The sequence below is a fragment of the Agelaius tricolor genome, unplaced genomic scaffold (assembly GCF_023055355.1).
Source record: "Agelaius tricolor isolate 1412-34295 unplaced genomic scaffold, bAgeTri1.0.p SCAF_22, whole genome shotgun sequence".
NCBI classification, from domain to species: Eukaryota; Metazoa; Chordata; class Aves; order Passeriformes; family Icteridae; genus Agelaius; species Agelaius tricolor.
Window position 1 is genome coordinate 12,080,120 of NW_027269282.1, and position 18,486 is coordinate 12,098,605.

At 42.4% G+C, this 18,486-nt stretch overlaps 2 protein-coding genes across 3 annotated transcripts in view; one reads left to right on the top strand and one right to left on the bottom strand.

The window, feature by feature from the left end:
- DOCK1 (dedicator of cytokinesis 1) overlaps positions 1-18,486 on the top strand; it is a 278,458-nt gene that overhangs the window by 113,951 nt on the left and 146,021 nt on the right. The gene's annotated exons all lie outside the window — the stretch shown is intronic.
- Positions 1-18,486, bottom strand: part of INSYN2A (inhibitory synaptic factor 2A) — a 41,773-nt gene that overhangs the window by 20,058 nt on the left and 3,229 nt on the right. Inside the window, exon 2 of the mRNA XM_071446430.1 lies at positions 7,937-9,095. Within this exon, the coding sequence (XP_071302531.1) occupies positions 7,937-9,090 (1,154 nt within the window). The 5' untranslated portion in view covers positions 9,091-9,095. The remainder of the gene's footprint in view (positions 1-7,936; positions 9,096-18,486) is intronic.

Genomic DNA, 18,486 nt, shown 5'->3' on the forward strand with positions numbered 1-18,486 from the left:
TCAGGCACAGGTTGGACTTGATGGTTTTGGAGATCTTTTCCCACCTAAATGGTTCTGGGATTCTGTACTTGCAAGAAGGATGGGAAAATGTATGGAGATAAAACCAAAAACCAGCAGGAAGGATCATGGAAGTGCTGAACTCTGCCTGTTGCAGCCTGAGCAGGTCCCAGTACTTTGTGTTTTCTCATTTCCTTGGATAATGGGAATTCGAGGAGAATTCACAGACCAGGAGTGTGGCAGTTGCTTGAGTTTTGTCCACAGTTCCAGGTGCCATCTCTGGGATTTCTTTGGAGCTTGTGTGGATGACAATAAAGTAAACAAATCTCTGATTTATCAAAGAAATGAGCTAACTGACTCCAGGTTCAAACATTCCAGAGGGTAAACTTCCTTTCTAATTCCAAAATACCTCTGCTGGCCTCCTGAGGAGTTACTGGACCACACAGAGCTGTGGTTTTAAAATGAAAAAAGGTTGATGGGATAGGAAATTGTTCCCTGGGATGGGAAGGAATTGTTCCCTGTGAGGCCCTGCCCAGAGAAGCTTTGGCTGCCTCTGGATCCCTAGAAGTGCCCAAGGCCAGGCTGGACAGGGCTTGGAGGGGATAATGGAAGGTGTCCCTGCCCATGGCAGGGGTGGAATGGGATGGTCTTGAAGGTCCTTTCCTACCCAAAGCATTCTGGGATTCTCTGACACTGGAATTGAGGGGAAAAAATCCCAGTGTTCCCCCATAGAGTTGTGTCTGTCCTCTTCTGGTTGGCTCATGCAGTGAGTAATGGGATAGAGATCATCCCCATCATCATCCTATTAGGAAAAGAGGTCCAAACACAGAAACAGAATTTCAGCTTTGCTTGGAACGACAGGTTTCCTTCCTGGTTGACCTGGAGCACGGATCCCTCCATGACATGCAAAAGCCATCACAAAAAGCTCAGAATTGGCCCAGTTTCACTGGAGTGTTTTACTAACTACTGTTTATCGTGGAAAAAATGGTTCCATGGCAGGGAATTGCTCATCCATCTTCAAAATCCCTCTGTTTGGCAAAGCTCAAAGCAAAAGCTGTAAGAGCTGTGGGGCAGTGTGGACAGCTGAGTTTTAGGTGTTTTCAGGTGTGAGTGAGAGCAGTTCCACCAGAGACCCACCAGAGACCCAGAGGTGGGGTCAGGGAGGATGGACACTCCTCACTTCAGGTTTCCTCAGGCCACAGATCCCAGGATGTGTGAGCTGGGAGGGACCTTAAAGATTATCCCATTCCAAGCCCCAGGTACCTGAATCAAGGTCTCCATCATCTCCCAGTTCTTCACCTTCACTTTCCTAAATGTGCTACTCAGGCTTTTTTAAGCCTGTCCCAAATCTGGAACCTGGGGTACCTGGAGCCTCTGCAGTTTAAAAACAAAGCCACCCCCATCTTCAGACAAGTCTTTTTGCTCTTCTTTTTGCCATTTTTCCTCAGTCAGGATAAGAGATAATTGTACCTTTGTGCAAGCACAGGCTCAGAAGGAGGTGTCAATTAGAAATCAGTTGTTTCATCTCCTGGTGAAGGAACAGCAGTGAAAAATTTAACACTCTAAAGCTCATTTTGGTCCCATTTTTACAGGCTCGTGGCTCTGCATTCTGATACTGCCAACAGCCAAACTGCAGTTATTAAAGGATTATTCTAATTGTGCAAACTTCATAATTCCTTACCTTCAATCATTCTCTTTTTTTTTAAAAACAGACTGATTTAGCAGGGAAACTCTCCTTGCAGGTGTGTGATTTGGGCAGCTTGGTGACATTGGGAAGCTTCTGATCCATGCTAATTCCTATGGATATGTTTAGCAATAATATTGTTTGCTTACACTTTTTGTTTTAGTCTTTCATTAACAGACTCCATCAGTTTTTTCCAGATTTGAATTGTGGGGATTTGCTTTTATTGGCCTTTGTGTCCCTGCAGCCAATCTGCTGGAGAAGTCCTGAACCTTAATTTCACTTTGAAGCTGCTGATCCTGGGCTGGAACAGGGAGGTGTGGTGGGGAATGACATTTCTTCTTGGTTTTAAAGTCCAGTGAATAGCAACCAGATAGAAATCAAATTATTTTTCTCAGTAGTTCAAATACATTTCCATTAAATTCTGCCCATACAGTATATGCAGATAAAAAGCTGGACTATATTAGCAAAATAAGTTCTATTTTCTGAGATTCAGAACATTCCTAGTGGCATTTTGGGGGAGAAAAAAGAGCATTAATACCAAGTAACATTGCTAAAAAGATTCTTCCTTTTTTCTAATGTTTATTCCACCTTCTGGTTGCTGTTAAGTGTTCACTTTTCCCTTTTTTCCCCCCCTTATTTCCTTGCTGAAAGCCTCCCACCACCGTATTCCTCACAAAGGATTGATAGAAAGTGGCTCTGACAGCAGGGTTATTGAAGAGCTCTCTATCTGCAATGTTGTAGTACCCAGAAACTCTGAATTATTACACATTAATGTTCCAGGGTGGCTGGGAACTGGGAGACTTTGCCCCTTTTATCCACTCTGCCAATCTGACCTGAAACTTGGATTATCAGCCCCAGAATAAATGTGTCCAGCTCTAATGAAAAATCCTATCAAAAATATAAATCTCATCCCTGTGAAAGTGTGCTCTGAGATACTCCTGGTGTACCTGCCTTTGGACATCCAAATCCAGACAGGTGTTAGGGAGCTAATTCAGAAAAAAAAAAGGAATTTGAAGTTAAAAACAATTGGAATTTGAGGTTAAATTAAAATTGAAGTTTAAAAATGGAATTTGATATTAAAAAGAAATGGAATTTGAGGTTAAAAAAAAGGAATTTGAGGTTAAAAAGAAATGGAGTTTGAGGTTAAAAATAAATGGAATTTGATGTTAAAAAAAACAGAATTTGAGGTTAAAAAAATAGAGTTTGAGGTTAAAGAAAAAAGGAATTTGAGGTTAAACCTTAGGTGATGATGGATTTTTTACCTTCAGTGATAGTAGATATTTCAGTGGCACTCTTATATCATCAGCTTTCATTGGTTGGTTGGTTTGGGATTTTTTTATGTAAGAGAATTTTAGATAAGAGGGGTCAAGGGGATCCCATGGACTGGCAGCAGATATTGGAATAACCTCCATGGGATTTTGGGATATAATGGAATAGTTCCAGTGCTGAGGTGTTGGTGTGGGCCTGCTCTGCTCCAGCTGGGCTTGGGGGAGCATGAAAGGGCTGGTTCAGAGCTTGGAAAACCAAATTTCTTATGCTGAGGGCAGGTAAATGAACCTTTGGTGTCTTTGTACTGCTCCTGCTTTGGGTTGAGTGAGCAGCACTCAACCATCACTGGCCCAAGGATCACAAGGTCCACAAAACTCTGATTTGTGCAAAATTACTCCTTTTCCTTGGCTAGGGAAGGTGCATCCAAAGAGATCCCCTGGCTCTGCCTCAGGAAGGTGAAATATTACATTTTCCAAGGTGTTTGGGAATGACCTGTAAATGATGCAAAAATACAAAAAATAAAAAGTAAAAAATAAAAAAAAAATACAGCAGCTTCAGAGAAAGAAAGGAGGAAAGAATTGAGGAGGTGGTTTTGGGGATAATGAAATGAGTGTGACCATTTCAGAGATGATTCCAGGCAGAATGGATGGATGTAAAAAGGTCACAGCAGGAAATAAAGGCACTCATCACAGTCCTCATCCCAAGCTGTTCTTACAGTGTCCCAAAACCTGCAGTCACTCAGAATGTGACACAGTTTGTGCATCCCAGATGCAATTTGCTCTATTCTTTCTGCTTTTCATGTATTTATTTCTAGTGAGCTGTCTTTTGTAGTTAAGCTTATCTGTTGTGTCCCTCCATTTCCAGGTTTTCTCTTAGAAATGATCCCGTTAAACCTTCCCTTTGCCAGGGCTGTAATTGAAAACAAAAGCAAAACAAAGCCATTGAGGGGGGAAATCCCAACCCAAGCCCTGTGCTGTCATTCCTGCAGCTCACACATCACTCCCAAGGGCTGTGCTTGCAGAGGCTCTGCTCTTGTGAACTCTTTTAAGCTTCCTTTTCTCCACTGTGAAACAAGGACCTCCAGTCTGGAAGGTGAGGGGTTGGAGGTTGTTCCTGCCTTGATTTGCTCAGTCTCCTTGGTCTGCTCTGAACAGCAGGGCTGGGAGCAGAGCAAACAGCCCAGGCAATAATTGCTTTGGCTCCCTGACTTGGATTTGCCACCTCTGCTGAGCAGGAGGATCAGTTTGGGTGACCTTGAGGGCCATTGCTGGCAGTGCTGCTCAGGCAGCACTGGGTGAGGATGCTCCCTGCTCTCCTCTTCTCTTGGGTGCAAACCTCCATCCAGACACACAATATGGGCTTATTTTCTGCTCAGAAATGAGAATGTGAGGCACAAAATTCCCTTAGTCATTGAAAAACGTGTGATGACATTTAAATTCCATCCATGACAACGTCTTCGAAGGAGTTTGTTGAGAGCTCTTTAAATTCCTGAACCACTGCTGACTAATAGAGGAATGCAAATTAGCTCTGAAGCAGGTTCATTTAACTCTTGTCTGGTGTGTAGCATTTGGCCTGGCAGAGTCAAAATACTGTGACTTGTTTTTGTGTGGCAAATTGAGCACTTTGTTTATTAAAATTGCTGATTTATTGTATAATGAGGAGGGCCCAGATTACTGTTCCTTCCACGGGAAGGATTTAAAGGGCAGGTCACTGCTGTTCTCCAGGAGCAAAGTAATTCTGATTATGTCTCATCTTCTGTTCTGTATTTCACAGATCTTTGTTAGCCAGGTTTTAGAATGATTAACTTGCATTGTGCTTGCAGTCCCGTCAGCCTTAGTGATGCTCCACACATTTGGCTTCCTAAATTCTCCCTCTGAATGCAGACAAATATGTCTGTAAAGTGAGATCACCGATGATTTATCAGAATAAAACTGGAGCATAAAGCTGGGTTTGTGTTTTAAAGCTGCACCCTGCATCATGTAATATTCAATGGTTTTTTTAACTCTGAGCTGGGACTCTTAATTGAAGCTGCAGCTCTGCACTTCCTTCATGCATGACTTAAGGCATCCAGCAATGTTTGCTGGGATGTAATTTGCTTTTTTTTGTAGAAGCTTCCACACAGAGAGGTAGAACAGCCATTTTGCCAAGGTTTTAGTAAATAACGATGCACATAACACAGAATTTTAATAATGTCCTTTGAAACTGGGAGGGGGATCACAGTTTCTGTGTTTCTCCTCCTGCTCCAATAGCTTTCCCCTTCCCTTGGAGCAGAGTTGAGTGCTGGCTGTTGTTGCTAATTGCAGATGATGGAGCACTGACATTTTCAAAAGCACACATAGATGATAGGCACCCAAAGGATGAGACTGCTGCCTTCAGAGATGCTGCTACAGTTCTGCTGGCATCGACTCATTTAGTGATGAATTGCAGTAATAGCAGTTCAGGACCTACAGCATATTAGTGAAAATGAATCCACTGAGCACCAGTCCCATGGCACTGCAACAGCACTTAAAGAACACTGATTTCCTTAAAGGCAGAAAAATCTGATTAAGAAATTTAGTTGGGGCTTTGTTTTTTGCTTTTGGTGGTTTTTTTCCTTCATATTTTTTTCCTTTCCCAGCAGTGTGTTATTTGTATTTGTTTCTTGTAGTGTGTTATTCTAAGGAATTTAATGTACATCAGAAAAGCAGGTGAGTTCCATAAGTACAAACATCTCTTGCTGTTCTAGCAGATGGAAGATGCTACAGTAAACAGCAGAACTGCTTTAATTTCTTTATCTAAACTGACCTAAAGCCTGGTTACAACAGGAAAAAAGCTCAACATGCTGGCACTGAGGAGATATGTAATAGTTTACACAGGGTCTGTAGCAAAGATGGTGTCGGATGAATGCAGCAATTGGCAAGAATGACTCTAATAAAAGGATGGGGCAGCCTATTATTGCAGGAGTTGTGTAATTTGAGGGAGCTGGGGATAAAGACAGGCTTTGTGTTAATGATGTGTTGGTGTTTGCAGGGGAACAGAGTGTTCTCCCAGCTCTGGAGAGAGGCATCACTGCGGAAGGTCCCGAGCACAAAGCTGTGCAGTCTCCTTCCAAATCATCCACAGCCACAAAATCAGAAGGGTCTGGAATGCAGGGACATGAAAACGTGCAAGTGTGCATCTCCCTCCTTCTCCTTCCCTGCCCATCCTGACACCCTGCGTGCCCAGCAGGGAGGGAGCAGGTCTGGGATGTGTCTGGGGCACGTGCAGGAGCAGCTGGAGGTGGCTCCGAGTGTGAACCTATTGAATAGGCTCTTCCTGGTCAGATGGAGTCTTGGAAACTCCAGCACATGAGTCTAAGAGGCTGTAAAGATATTCTAAACTGGGATTTATGGACAATTTCACCATTTTAGAGCTAATACAGCTTAGTTGGGGTGACAGCTGCAGAGGAATTATCTGAAGACAATCCTGGATAGTTTGGCCAAGATCTGTTTTGTGCCAAGTACTCCTAACATTGGCTGCAGTAACAGCTCTGCTCTGTCAGGGCAATAAAAAGTCTGTGTTTGTTGCACCTGTGGCTGTGCTGTCTTTGGGAAGGGATAAAATCTGGATATGTAATTGTGTGGAGGAAGCAGAGTATTTATAGCAGGTGGCTCTGATGTGGGTGTTTGTGCACTCAGGGTTCTCGACGAGCGGGTGATGAGTTATGATGATGAAATAGTTTTCTGTATTTTGTGATTGGAAAAGCAGCTTGGCACTTCTTGCCAAAGCTCCTGCAGTTTCTTGAAGTTAAGAAAATCAGGGGAGGTTTTTTAAAAATAATAATTTAAAAAAAATTTGAATTATAGAATTGTTTTGGTTGGAGAAGATCTTTAAGATCATTGAAACCTGTGTGGCTTTCAGGTAGGCAAAGAAATGTCCCAGTCTGATTATCCAGGACTTGATATTGATAATTGATAAGGATATAAATAATAATATAACCAGCTGTAAAATAAACTAACAACGCAACAGCTGTCTTGATAGCAGGGTCCAACTAAGATGACTTTTTAATGCCAGACGTGTTGAGTTTAAGGATTCACATGATTCCTACATTCCTAAGGAAATTTAAATTAAAGATGTACTTTTCTGACTCAAACAAAAGCAGGTGCTGCTTTTGTAGAATGAGCTGCTGTTTTTTAATTTTAAAGTCCTGATCACTTCTGGCAAATTATGATTTAACTACAGAAGTATTTCAAAACAAGCAAACAGCACACATATATTTTGAGGTATGTTCACTGAATAATGATGAGGGAACTAAGGTGAGTCAGTCTGCAAAATATCGGTTAAGGTGATAAAAGATGGGTTGAACAGTCCAGGTAAAGACTAAAGGTTGTACTGAGTTACAGTTCAGTACTTATAATGCCTTATGGGTTAATTTAAATAATGAAAGCTAGGGTTAAACACAATTTTGTTTCTTTCTGCTTGGGTTTGTCATGTTTAGGGCTGTGTGAAAGTTATAAAGAAGACTTTGATATTCAAAGTTTTCATTTCATTTCCTTCTGATAAAAATACCATGAAAAATTCAGGTGAAAGGAAACCAGACGAGATTCATATGCCATTAAGGGAATTACATTGGGAGTTGTAATAATATCCCTTAATCTTAAAAAGGTAAGTCTCTTACAGAATTAAGGTTTTGCTGCTGCTTTTCATGCCGTGTGAGGAATTACGGCTAATGCAAGTTGCTGATGTGAAAACATCCTCGCTAATCCTGTTTGGAGAGCGGCTCGTTCTGTGCTCCTTAGAAAAGGCACAGGAAGATGTATTATGGGCCCTTCGTTAAATAATTACTTAATTACACCCTGGGACTGGCAGATAGCAATCTGAATGCTGCTGGCAGGTTTCTCCTAAAGCAGCAAAACTCCGTGTGAGGAGCGCCACGTGCATAGCAGCAGGGACGCGTTGGCATCAGCAAACTCAAGGTCGAAAAGACATTTCAATCAGCTCATACTCATTAAAAAGGCTTCTACTCACCCTTCCCTGTGAGCTTCTCCCTTCTCTAGCTCCTGTATAACACCCAACAGCACTTTGATGGTCTCCTGACTAGAGCTGATCAGGTTCTCCATCATCTGAAGCTGCGCTTTCAAGTCCACAACTTCGGTGTGAGGCACGATTTGTTGGCATTCCTGGCTCACGGCCACGGCCGTCCGGCAGGGCTGGCTCTCCTCCATGGGCGCCACGTTGACCTGCAGGCTCTGGTCACTACATTCAGGGGCCGGGCACTGCGCCCGCGCCGCGCACGCTCGGGCATCTCCGGCCGGGGGCTGCACCCCGTTCAGCTGCACCATCCTCTTGTCCTCCTCCTCAGGGCACGGCCCCCAGTCGCCCAGGCCGGGCAGGTCGGGCTGCGAGGCCGGCAGGTAAACTGTGGCCACTTCAGTCTTGAAGACCCTCCCGTGGAGGGGCTGGGCGGCCTCGTCACTCCCCAGCCGCGCCGCCGCCGCTCTGCCCCGGCCGGGCGGCCGCGCCGGCTCCTCCTCGCTGGGCTCGGCCAAGTTGGGTGGAGGAGGACGAGGCTCTTTGGGAGAGCTGTGCAAACTGCTGCTTTTCCAGGCTTCGGCGCCGTTGTCGTGCGCGGCGCGCTCGGAGATGTGGGAGATGAACTCGGCCGTCTGCAGGCTGCCGGCCTTCCTGCCCCAGGCCGCGGCCTCGCCCGAGCCCCGGCCCTCCCTGTCCTTCACCTCGATCAGGAACCCGTTGTTCTCGCTCGGTAACGTGTCCACGGTCGCGGCGCTTTTCAGAATATTCCCTTTTTTCCGGTCCAGAGGGAAGGTCTGGTAGCACTTTTTGAGATCAGGGGAAGTCTGGACTCCTGTGCTCTTGGTGACGTTAGGGATGGACCTGCGGGCGGGCACCGTCATGTACTTGCGATAGGCCGTCTTGTAGGAGATGGCCTTGGCCTCCCTCTTGTCGGGGTCCTGTGTGGAGGAGGTGGAGAGCTGCTTGTCCCTCTGCTCGTTCTGGGCCTCGCAGATATCCTTAAACCTCACCTGGAGGGCTTTGTTCCGTTTCTTGATCTGCCGGTTGGGATCCAGCGCGTATTTCATCTCCAGCGCCAGGGAAGCCGCGGGCTCGACGTCGCTGTCCGAGGCGGTGAGTAAGCATTTGCTGGGCTCCTTACTCACCATGATGCCTGCAGCCAAAAACAGTGCAAAAAGCTTCATGTTACAACAAAAATGTTACTTTTTCCCCTGAGGTTTCTGCAATATTTAAGCCGCGTTCCTGTGATCCCACTGAAATGGATGTGACTCGCGACCGATGCGCTCGATTCCGTCGCGTCACAGCCCTTGGTGATTTTCTAGAGATTTGTATCTTAATAATGTTTTCTCTCGATTTGCTGTGAATACCTGCTCCTCACAGAGGTGGTTTCCTGGTGCCAGAAGTTTTTTCACAACTATTTTCCCAGGATAGGACAGTGGCTGTCATGACAGGGCTTCCCAGGAAGCAATTTCCTTCAGGAATATGTGCTCCCAGGAAGCCAGTCCTCTGAATTTACCTGATAGTTAGTAAAAACTACAGGGAAATTGAAAACCAAGTGTCCTTGTCCAAGTGAAGAAAAGTTGAGAGCTCTGCCCACCCTTAATTCTCTTTCAATGCAAATATTTAGAAGCAATAAATGTCCAACTGGCAATATTTTTCGTGTGCTTGCTTACCAAACACATTTCTGCTGTGTAATGTATTCAGCATTCTTTGCAAGGAGTTAGTTGGTCGTTAGAGGTGTCATTATCTGGATTTTTATAAAACTAAATACAGATTAATTATTATTAGCAACTTGTTGGTAGTGCTGGGTGTGTAAAATTTATGAATTAGTGAAGTTTTGGAGGAAGTCAGCAGTGCATCAATTAAGGTTTTGCTTCAAATGCAAAACAACTCATCCGTTCCTAGAAGCAGTAATGTGCCTTTATGATACAGCTGCTTGTCCCAAAAAATCCTAAAGCACTAAAAACCTCCAAACCTGTGATGAATCACAGAAATTACTTAATCTGCCATTGAAATATAAGCTCCTCCTCAAGGAGTAGAAGATGCCAACTGCTTAATACAGCATTTACCCAAAAAAACCCCAAACCCCAGTGGTTGTACAGATCATAGGAGATCTGGAGTAGCTGCATAATTAAGATTTCATTTTTACACCTCATTTGAAGTTGTAATTTTTACTTTCCTGTTGTGCAAATTTCTCCCTGAGACTTGCTGAATTACCAAATTCCCACTTAATCCAAACATTCTGCATATATCTCCTGCTGAAACCCTCAGAGGGACTTAGGAGTATAATGTAAAACAAGTAAAGGGACTTTCAGGTGTACTTGAAATATGTTTTTAATTAAAATTCCTTTGTCTATTTAATAAAATACGTGAAACTCTTGAAGAGTTAAGTGCCATAATAGCATCTGTTTTAGAAAGCCAACTCAGGGGCACAAGGGAATGAATCCTTGACTAGTCTATATTTAAAGTAAGAAAGCTTAATGGGGAAATAATTTTCAGTGGAAAACTGAATGTTTATGAGGCTTAAAAGTAAAAGTAACACTTCCCTAAAGACACACACAGATGTGCATGGCACAGAGTCCAAGGTTGGACTTGTGGGTCAAAAATCCCATGAAAATACGTCATTACTTAATGTTTTTTTCATGTTTAAATGCCCTGGCCCTGGTAATTTGTGAAGAGGGAACTGAAATATTCCAGAATCCCCCTACTTTGCCTTTTTCTGTCTGACTTGTGATGCTCAGGGAGTGGTGAGGGAGCAGCAGTCGTTGGAGAAGGGGAAGAAGTTTTTCTGTGACTCTGATGTAGTGCAAAGTCTGCAGAAGAAGCAAAAAGAAGAGAAAATTCAGGACAAAACCACTCAAATAATGGAATCTGAGATTGCCAGATCCCAGTTTTCAACTGGTTATTTTATACATAGAAGCCAATGATCTGATACCAAGGTGACCAAGTCCCCGTTTTGGGGGAAAAGAGAGAATAAAATGAAAATTCTAAGGGGGAGTCTAAAGATAAAAGCAGAGTAGGGGCTAAGATCAGTTATCCCTGCGCCCCTAACACATGAGGGGCAGATTTTGAGGGGAATAAATCAGCTACATTTGAATGTCAGGAATTTTCTGTTCCAGTTGAGTTGGTCGTAGGGGAACATCAGTGTCCTGTCCTGGCTGCTTTGGGCTGTGTTTTAATTGTAATTGTGTTTGTGAGTGCCTTTATTTGAGGGGCATTTGCAAACAGAGCAGGTAGGGCCATCCATCTTTTTGTCTACCTAGGGCTGGAATTTGGGAAGTTTTAATGGAAATAGTGCTGGCTAAGATACAAACCCAGTCCTTTAGCTTGCAGCTGGACCACATAAAAATCTATTGTAAAACTGCTGTCAAACACCAAACCTCTGCACTTCAGAACTACTGGGAGCAAATTTTCCACAACAGTCTGGTAAATGAATGAGTTGACCAAAAAAAAACCCTAAATACAAGAGCATAACAGCCATTACAGCCATTAGTTCCAAATCTGCCAGTGGGAGTTTCTGAGCTCCCAAGAAATTGTGGCAAAAATGAAATCCTGCATTCACAAAGATCTGAAATATTCAGTAATTGTGTCTGAAAAAGCCATGTTTTTCCCCAAAAAGGCTACAAAAATTGGCTTGTAGCTCTGAAAGTCACCATCTCTTAGGATTCCTTGGAGATGTCAAAGTGAGTTTTTGGGCACTTGGTTATTTGACAGCAGGATCCATTAACATGCAATTTATTTTCAAGTATTGGCTTGATATTTCATTAGTGTCTGTGCTCTGTCTCAATTTTCAGATTATTTTACCTCCCACTTGAATCCCATCATTTGTGGGGGCTGGGTTTGTTTAGGATGATTTCCCATGGAATTCATGGAGTCCACAGCCCAGCTGAAACCAAGAGTCTGCAGATATCCTCCAGAGCAGATAAACGGGGAGCTTCATTCTGCAGTTAATTTTGAGCATGTCTTTAATAGCCAATAAATTGATTCTTCACCAAATTGCTTCTCTCCCTTTCCCAACTGCACAGGCCTGATTGATTTAGCTGATCCAGAGTTTTTTATTCCCACTAGTAGCTGGGAGTAATAATTTTAGAGATATCTGTGATTAGGAATGACAACAACCAAAAGAAGCAGATTTTTTTTTTAAGCCTTGCTCGGATCCTGGTGTCTCTGAGGGGAACTCTCTGTGCTCAGCTGATAAAAGAACAGTTGAGGAAAGAGTCAGTGGTGAGTTAAACACTTCACAGGGAAGGGTTGATTAAATATTTCCTGTTTGGTTTCATTTTTGGTTTGGACAAAGTGTTGCCTCCTGTTTTGCCTTATTCAGGCACTGCCACGGTGTTGTCTCTGCAGGGTTTTTGGGTACTTGAAGAAACTACTGAGCTGGAGTTCCTCAGTTTATGGCTCATGCTGTCAGGGGGGTAATAAAGCCTTTGAATTTGAATTTTAGTTGCAGATGCCAATTACATGCAGATAATAGAGTTCAACTTTTTATCTGTACTTACTTTAAACAAAGAGCTGGTTTGCTAATCTAAATATTTAAGTAATCACATGCTTAGTTTTTCAGTTTTTAGCCTTGATTTTCTATAAACTTGTGACTGATTACCCTTAAGCAGCATCCCTCTGTGTCTGAATATGGAAATAAACTATTAAATAATAATAATTATAATAACTAAATAATAATAACAGAATAATAATAATAAATAAATAATAATAAAAATAATAATAATAATAACTAAAAAGTGATAATAATAATAACTACTAAAAAGTGATGCACAGAGAAGCTTTGAGTGGGTATAAAATCTTTGGGCAATTATGGAAACCACCAGTTAGGTGGCACAAATCTTTGCAGGACCTTCACTCTGCATCCCAAACTCTGCAGAGTCACTGCTCTGGGAGGAGAATTACAGTGTGGAATTTACCAGACTGATTGGTTAATGAGGGGAGAGGAGATTTGGAACTCACCTTGCAATTTCCATTTTATCTCTGTCAGTTTTATGACACAGAAGCAGATTCAGGATGTGTTAATACGCAGAGTGGGCTTAAACTTTGCAGGTTCCAAATGCAGATGAAAGGCACAGATTTCAGTCCTTGGGTTTCCAGAGCAAGGGAAGGCTTTGGAGATGCAGCTGGAAACATCTGGGCACTTATTAAGAGCACACAGGATTTTGTGGATGGATGGATTGGCTTAAAATAATGCAGGGAATTGCAAATAATTGGCTTTTTGCACGGAAAGTGGGAAGGGATCTGCAGCATCTTTAGGCTTCTGGATATTTCCAGGCTGGACATTCTCCTGAGAAATCCCCACTGCCTCAGATAAAATTATATATGCCTAAATACCACCTTAAACCACTTACTTTTCAAAAACTGTTTGATGTCTCTAAGTCATAAGTGTATCCATGGAATGTTTATCCAATTATACTGTTAAAAATAAAGAGCAAAAAGAAACTCAGATTTACTTTGTAGAAACAAACCCAATATAGAAACCTAATGTTAATTCTAAATATCTCATAGATTTTTGACTTCATTAAATGAGTATTTTTATTCTTTTCAAAGGAATCTAATTGTTAATTATCTGACAGTGTTATGTTAGAAACTTGAAAATTATTTAGTATCGTTCTAAAAGTAATGTCCAGTAATGAAGACTGTCATGATATAAACATTAGGAAATATGAATTATCTTAGACAGTTTTTAATTACAGAAGTTATTTGCAGAAAACTTTGCCAGTGTTAGGAAATTCTGGAGGGTTTTAATTCAGAAGGACTGAGGAGAAATTCTGACTTGCAGATAAATCTGAGGATTGTAGGTATTCCCAGTTTTTAGGGGATAAAAAATACTGATGAGAGGATTGTTAGGAAAACTGCTGGGGTAGCCCAGCCTGTCTTTATTCCATCACAGAATCGTTCATGTAGAATAACAGACTTAGCAGTGCTGCTAAATGTCAAACCAGGATTTTTTTTTAACTCTGTTTTGAAACCCTGCGGCGCTGAACTTGATTTTTGTCTCTCTTGAACTTCCTTATTTATTGCTCAATACCCAAGTCATCCTTACTGCTGCATTTTTCCAAGTGCCTTGGAAGTCTTCCTTTGGAATTATCCGGATCCTGTGGCATTGGATTTGTCTTTTCCCCCTCCCATCCATTGGCAGGCTCTGTGAGAATGATGTATAAAGTCATAGCTTATGGCTGAGATACCCAATAAATGCTTTAAATGCTCTTGTGAGCTTCAGCTTCAGAACTAAGTGGCAACAAATAAAATGTACGATTTAATAAGCCTGGAGACTTTTAGATAAAACAGGAATCTATTGGAGGATAAACTACTTAAAATTTTCCTTACAAACCAAGCCAGTTTGCCTGAATGAAGCTGGTAGAGGCAATTTTCTTTAATTCTGACATCTCTACTATGCTTTTGGAACACAAATTTTAATAATACTTAGGTTTTGTTGCTTCCTATATTGTTCCGTGCATAAAATTAAAAGGAATCCATCCAATGTGATAAAATTCTGGAAAATAAGGGTTCTTTTCCCCATAACAGAATTTTGCAAGGAATAGCACCATTAACAGGAGATTTGCACTTGCACTAAAAGCAGTGTAGACTTATGGGGTGAGTTAATAACTATTAACTTCCCAGTGGAACAAACACAGTGTAACAAGGTAGTCCATGTGAATTCAGAGTGTTCTGATCTCCAACATTTGCTGGGATTTAGTGGATTGGAAAAAAATAATGCCTCTGTGACGAGAGTGATGCTGATTTCTCTCGCTGTGCTCTGCAGCTCTGGCTCTCAGGACGAGAGCAGGGAAGGTTTCTTTAGCATTATTTTGTTTTTTCATGAAAATCTGGGCAAGGCTTTGTCCCTGCTCCAGGGGGAGGAAGAAGAGCAGGATGCTGCTGAGGAGGGGTTGCTAGGAGAATCCCTAATAGTTCTGCTCACAATCTTCTGGCTTGCAGGAGTGCAAAAGCCACAGGACTTGCACTGGAAGGTTTTTCATTTTTATGGGACTTTCTGGTAAATAATTGAAAGGGCAGGTTGTTAAAAACAAGGGTTTAAGGCAGTTCCTTATTGGCATTACTGTTGAATACTAAGTTTAATTGTTCTTAGTTGACATCAATAGGTTTTGTGGGTGTTTAAGGGGAAAAAAAAAAGCAGGCAAATGACAGGGAAAAAGCAGTGCTGCTCTTTAGCTTTGACCAACAGGGTTGTAAAACTGTCAGACCTCTGCACAGAGGGAGCTGAATGCTGAGAACACAGAATCATGGAATGGTTTGGGTTGGAAAAGCCCTTAAAGACCATCCCATTCCACCCCTGCCATGGCAGGGACACCTTCCACTGTCCCAGGCTGCTCCCAGCCCTGTCCAGCCTGGCCTTGGGCACTGCCAGGGATGATCAGACTGTGAGCACCTCCAGGAACTGCAGCTGGTTTTGTTCATCAGAGATTTTCAAGTGTTGGGTGAAGAGGATAAAGCAGCTAAGCAGGTCCCAGCTCCAGGCTTCCATCCTGCATCCTTCATTTTGCTCTGAGGTCAGAGCATTCCCTTGGGAATGCAGGTGCTCCTACAGATGGAGGTGACAGTGACAGTCCTGGGGTCGGTGCTTTTAAGGCATCAGAGCCTTGACAGCTCTTCTGCTTGGATCAGGGTTCCAGGCAGACAAGCCTGGGAGGGTGTGAAGTGTTGTTGAACAGCTCAGCTGGGTAATTTAGGTCTAAAACCTGACATCATTAGCAGGATATTAATTAGGGAATAGAATCTGTCTAGATGGGTTTCTGCACTCCACTGCTGGCAGCAGTCACCACCAAGTAAGAGCTGTGTCATTTGTCACCTTGAGGAGCACATTCCTGAAGTTTCTGGTTTCAGGCAGGCTCTGGTTCTGCTGGAATTCTGAAATATCCATGTACAGGTGGATCTGAGTGTGCTGGTGTTGGGGAAATTGCACAGATCAGTCTGACTCCTGCTAGAGCACTGCACAAAAATTCCCATTAGTTACCCAAAAAGAGTTCTAGTAGAACAAAAAGCTTCAGTTGCTGAGGAAAATTACAGTCCCTAAAGCTGCAAAGCTTCCTCAGAGCTGGATCTAAGATGCTTTTGAAATCCTGGGAAGGAAGAGCCAACGTCTTGTGTGAGGGGAAGTCGTCTTAAACTCCCCCAATCCCAGGTTCTCATCAAACAGGAGGACTCTGGGAGAGGGCTGATGGAAATTGCTCATTCCAGAGAACACAGCTTTGGTGCCACACAGTTTTGGTGGGAAGAACTACATGGGAAATGAAGAAGGAAGCAAATACAGTGTGGAGTTGCTGAGTATGCTGCTCCCAGGTGTTGTGGAACTGGGATAATGTGGAAGAGGATTTTTAAATAAACCTGGTGTCCTTGCCCATGGCAGGGGGTTGGAATGAGATGATTCTTAATGCCCTTCCAACCCAAACCACTCTGTGATTCTGGATTTTAGGATGGGTTGTTTGTGATAGGGATGATTAAGAAGTTTATTAAAGTAATAATTAAAGACCCTCTCAAGGATATTTTTTGGCTGGGGAAGGCACCACAACTGGCCACCAGACAGATAATTTGAATCACTTTTCTTGTGGCTTGGAGTTACAAATTGTGAATGCAGGAACGTACCTCGTTCTTCTCACCAACCTGCTCCACAAAACCACACGGATTCCTCTGGAATTCAGCAGTTTAGGCTCAGTCTCCAGAAGGGATCAGTGTTATCACTGTGAGCAGGCAGTTCAAGCATAATTTCTGCTGAATTACTCTCTCTCCAGCAGTGGGATGTTTTATCTGTCTCTTTGTCAGCTCTGTAGAGATATGGCTGTGTTTTATTTGCCGATGGCCTTGATACACAGCAATGTATGCAACTGATCCACAAGTTAAATTTGTGTACTGGATATCTCCTCATTCATTTCTCCTCTCTATTTGCAGGAGAGAATAATGACTATAATAACAAAATGGATATGAACAACCAATTACTAATGGTTGGAAGGAGACTTTGGGCTTGTTGTAGATTTTGTGCTTATTTATAGATTAAGGATTTTACTGAATTCCCTCTTCTTCCTTCTCCCAGGAAGTAACCAACCAAACCAAATCTACTTGCGTTATGAACTTTTAAAATACAGTCCTGAAGTCACACACCTGCTTAAATGGGTTTCTCTTGGGCATCAGAGAGCTCCTGTTCCAGCTTTTTAAAAGTCATTTACACCATGGTTGGGCTTTATAAGCTTTGGCCTCACCAAAATTGTTCCAAGCAATGCAATCACAGCCTTGACACGAGAATTGGGAGAAAAAAATGAAAGAGGAGAGAAGGGCAGCTGTAAAACAAGCAGGAAAGGTAGGCAAGAGCACAAAACAAGTAACTATTTTTTGTTTTTGGTGAGCTTGTGACAATTCCTGCTCGCTCAGACCAGATGGAAGGAGCTTCCTCTGCTTTTGTTTTTAAATGGGTTTAATTCAGTAACTACGTGGGCTTTATTTATAGGCTTGCTCCAGCAATCATGGGCAGGCAAAAATAACAGCAGCAACCTGCTTCTCCTGCCCATGGATGTCACAAACATGAGTTAAAGCTGGGGTTTCTGAGATGTTTAACAACTATTTTTGATACGGGCTGAGTCTGAGACCAGAAATCAGCAGCTCTGGGGAGAGGGACACGGTAGAGCTCAGCATTTCCCTGTCAGGACAGAAATCTGTTGTTATGATTTAGAAGTTTGGATCTGCACCTAAACATAGACTTGAAGGTCTTCACTCTTTTTAATCCATCTCTGTTTAATTCAGACTTTGAAAATTGCCCTGACTCCTCTATGCTGCTATGTATCAAATCCAGTGGATTCAGCTGGAAAAACTGGAGTAACATCAGGCTTGGTGTCTTGTGCCACTAAAGGGGGAGAAAAACGCAAAGAGGACACCAAATGTTGCTGTTTGATCCCTGAATTGTAATTTTTACATGCAGTTCTCTTTGTCTGGGAGACTTGTGCTGGGATGTCTTAATGGGAAGCAGTTTTCAGGCACTGATCACCCTGACACGGAGCAAAAGCATGAACAGGGTGAACTGTTTCAGGAGTATTAAGGGATCACTTTTCTGCCTGAACCTAGTAAAATTGGAGTAAACAGCCTTCAGATGAGCATGTGCCACTACAATAAGAGAATGCTCTGAGCACATTTCTGTGTGGTCAATAACAATTTAAAATCAAGTGTCAATACCCAGGGAGTCATACCTGTGTGTGTTCAGAGGTTATTCAGGATTTTCTAAGCAAGCACCAGTTTTCAGAAGACTGAATGTGGAGCTCCCACTGAATTTACCACTCTGACATTCTTTTTTTTTCTTAAAATACGCTCATGATTTCATTTTCAGAAAGCCTATTTAATTTGCAAACTGATAAGTAAAAATACAAGGGAGTACTGGGCTATAAAATAGATTTGTTGCTTACATGTTTTTTAATATCTCAGACAAATTTTCAGCAGTTCTTTAAACTGTGCTTGTCATAAAGTAGAATATAAGAGCTTTTTATTAATAGCTAGTTCAGATAATCACGTGAATTTTTTATGGGCTCAGATATTCC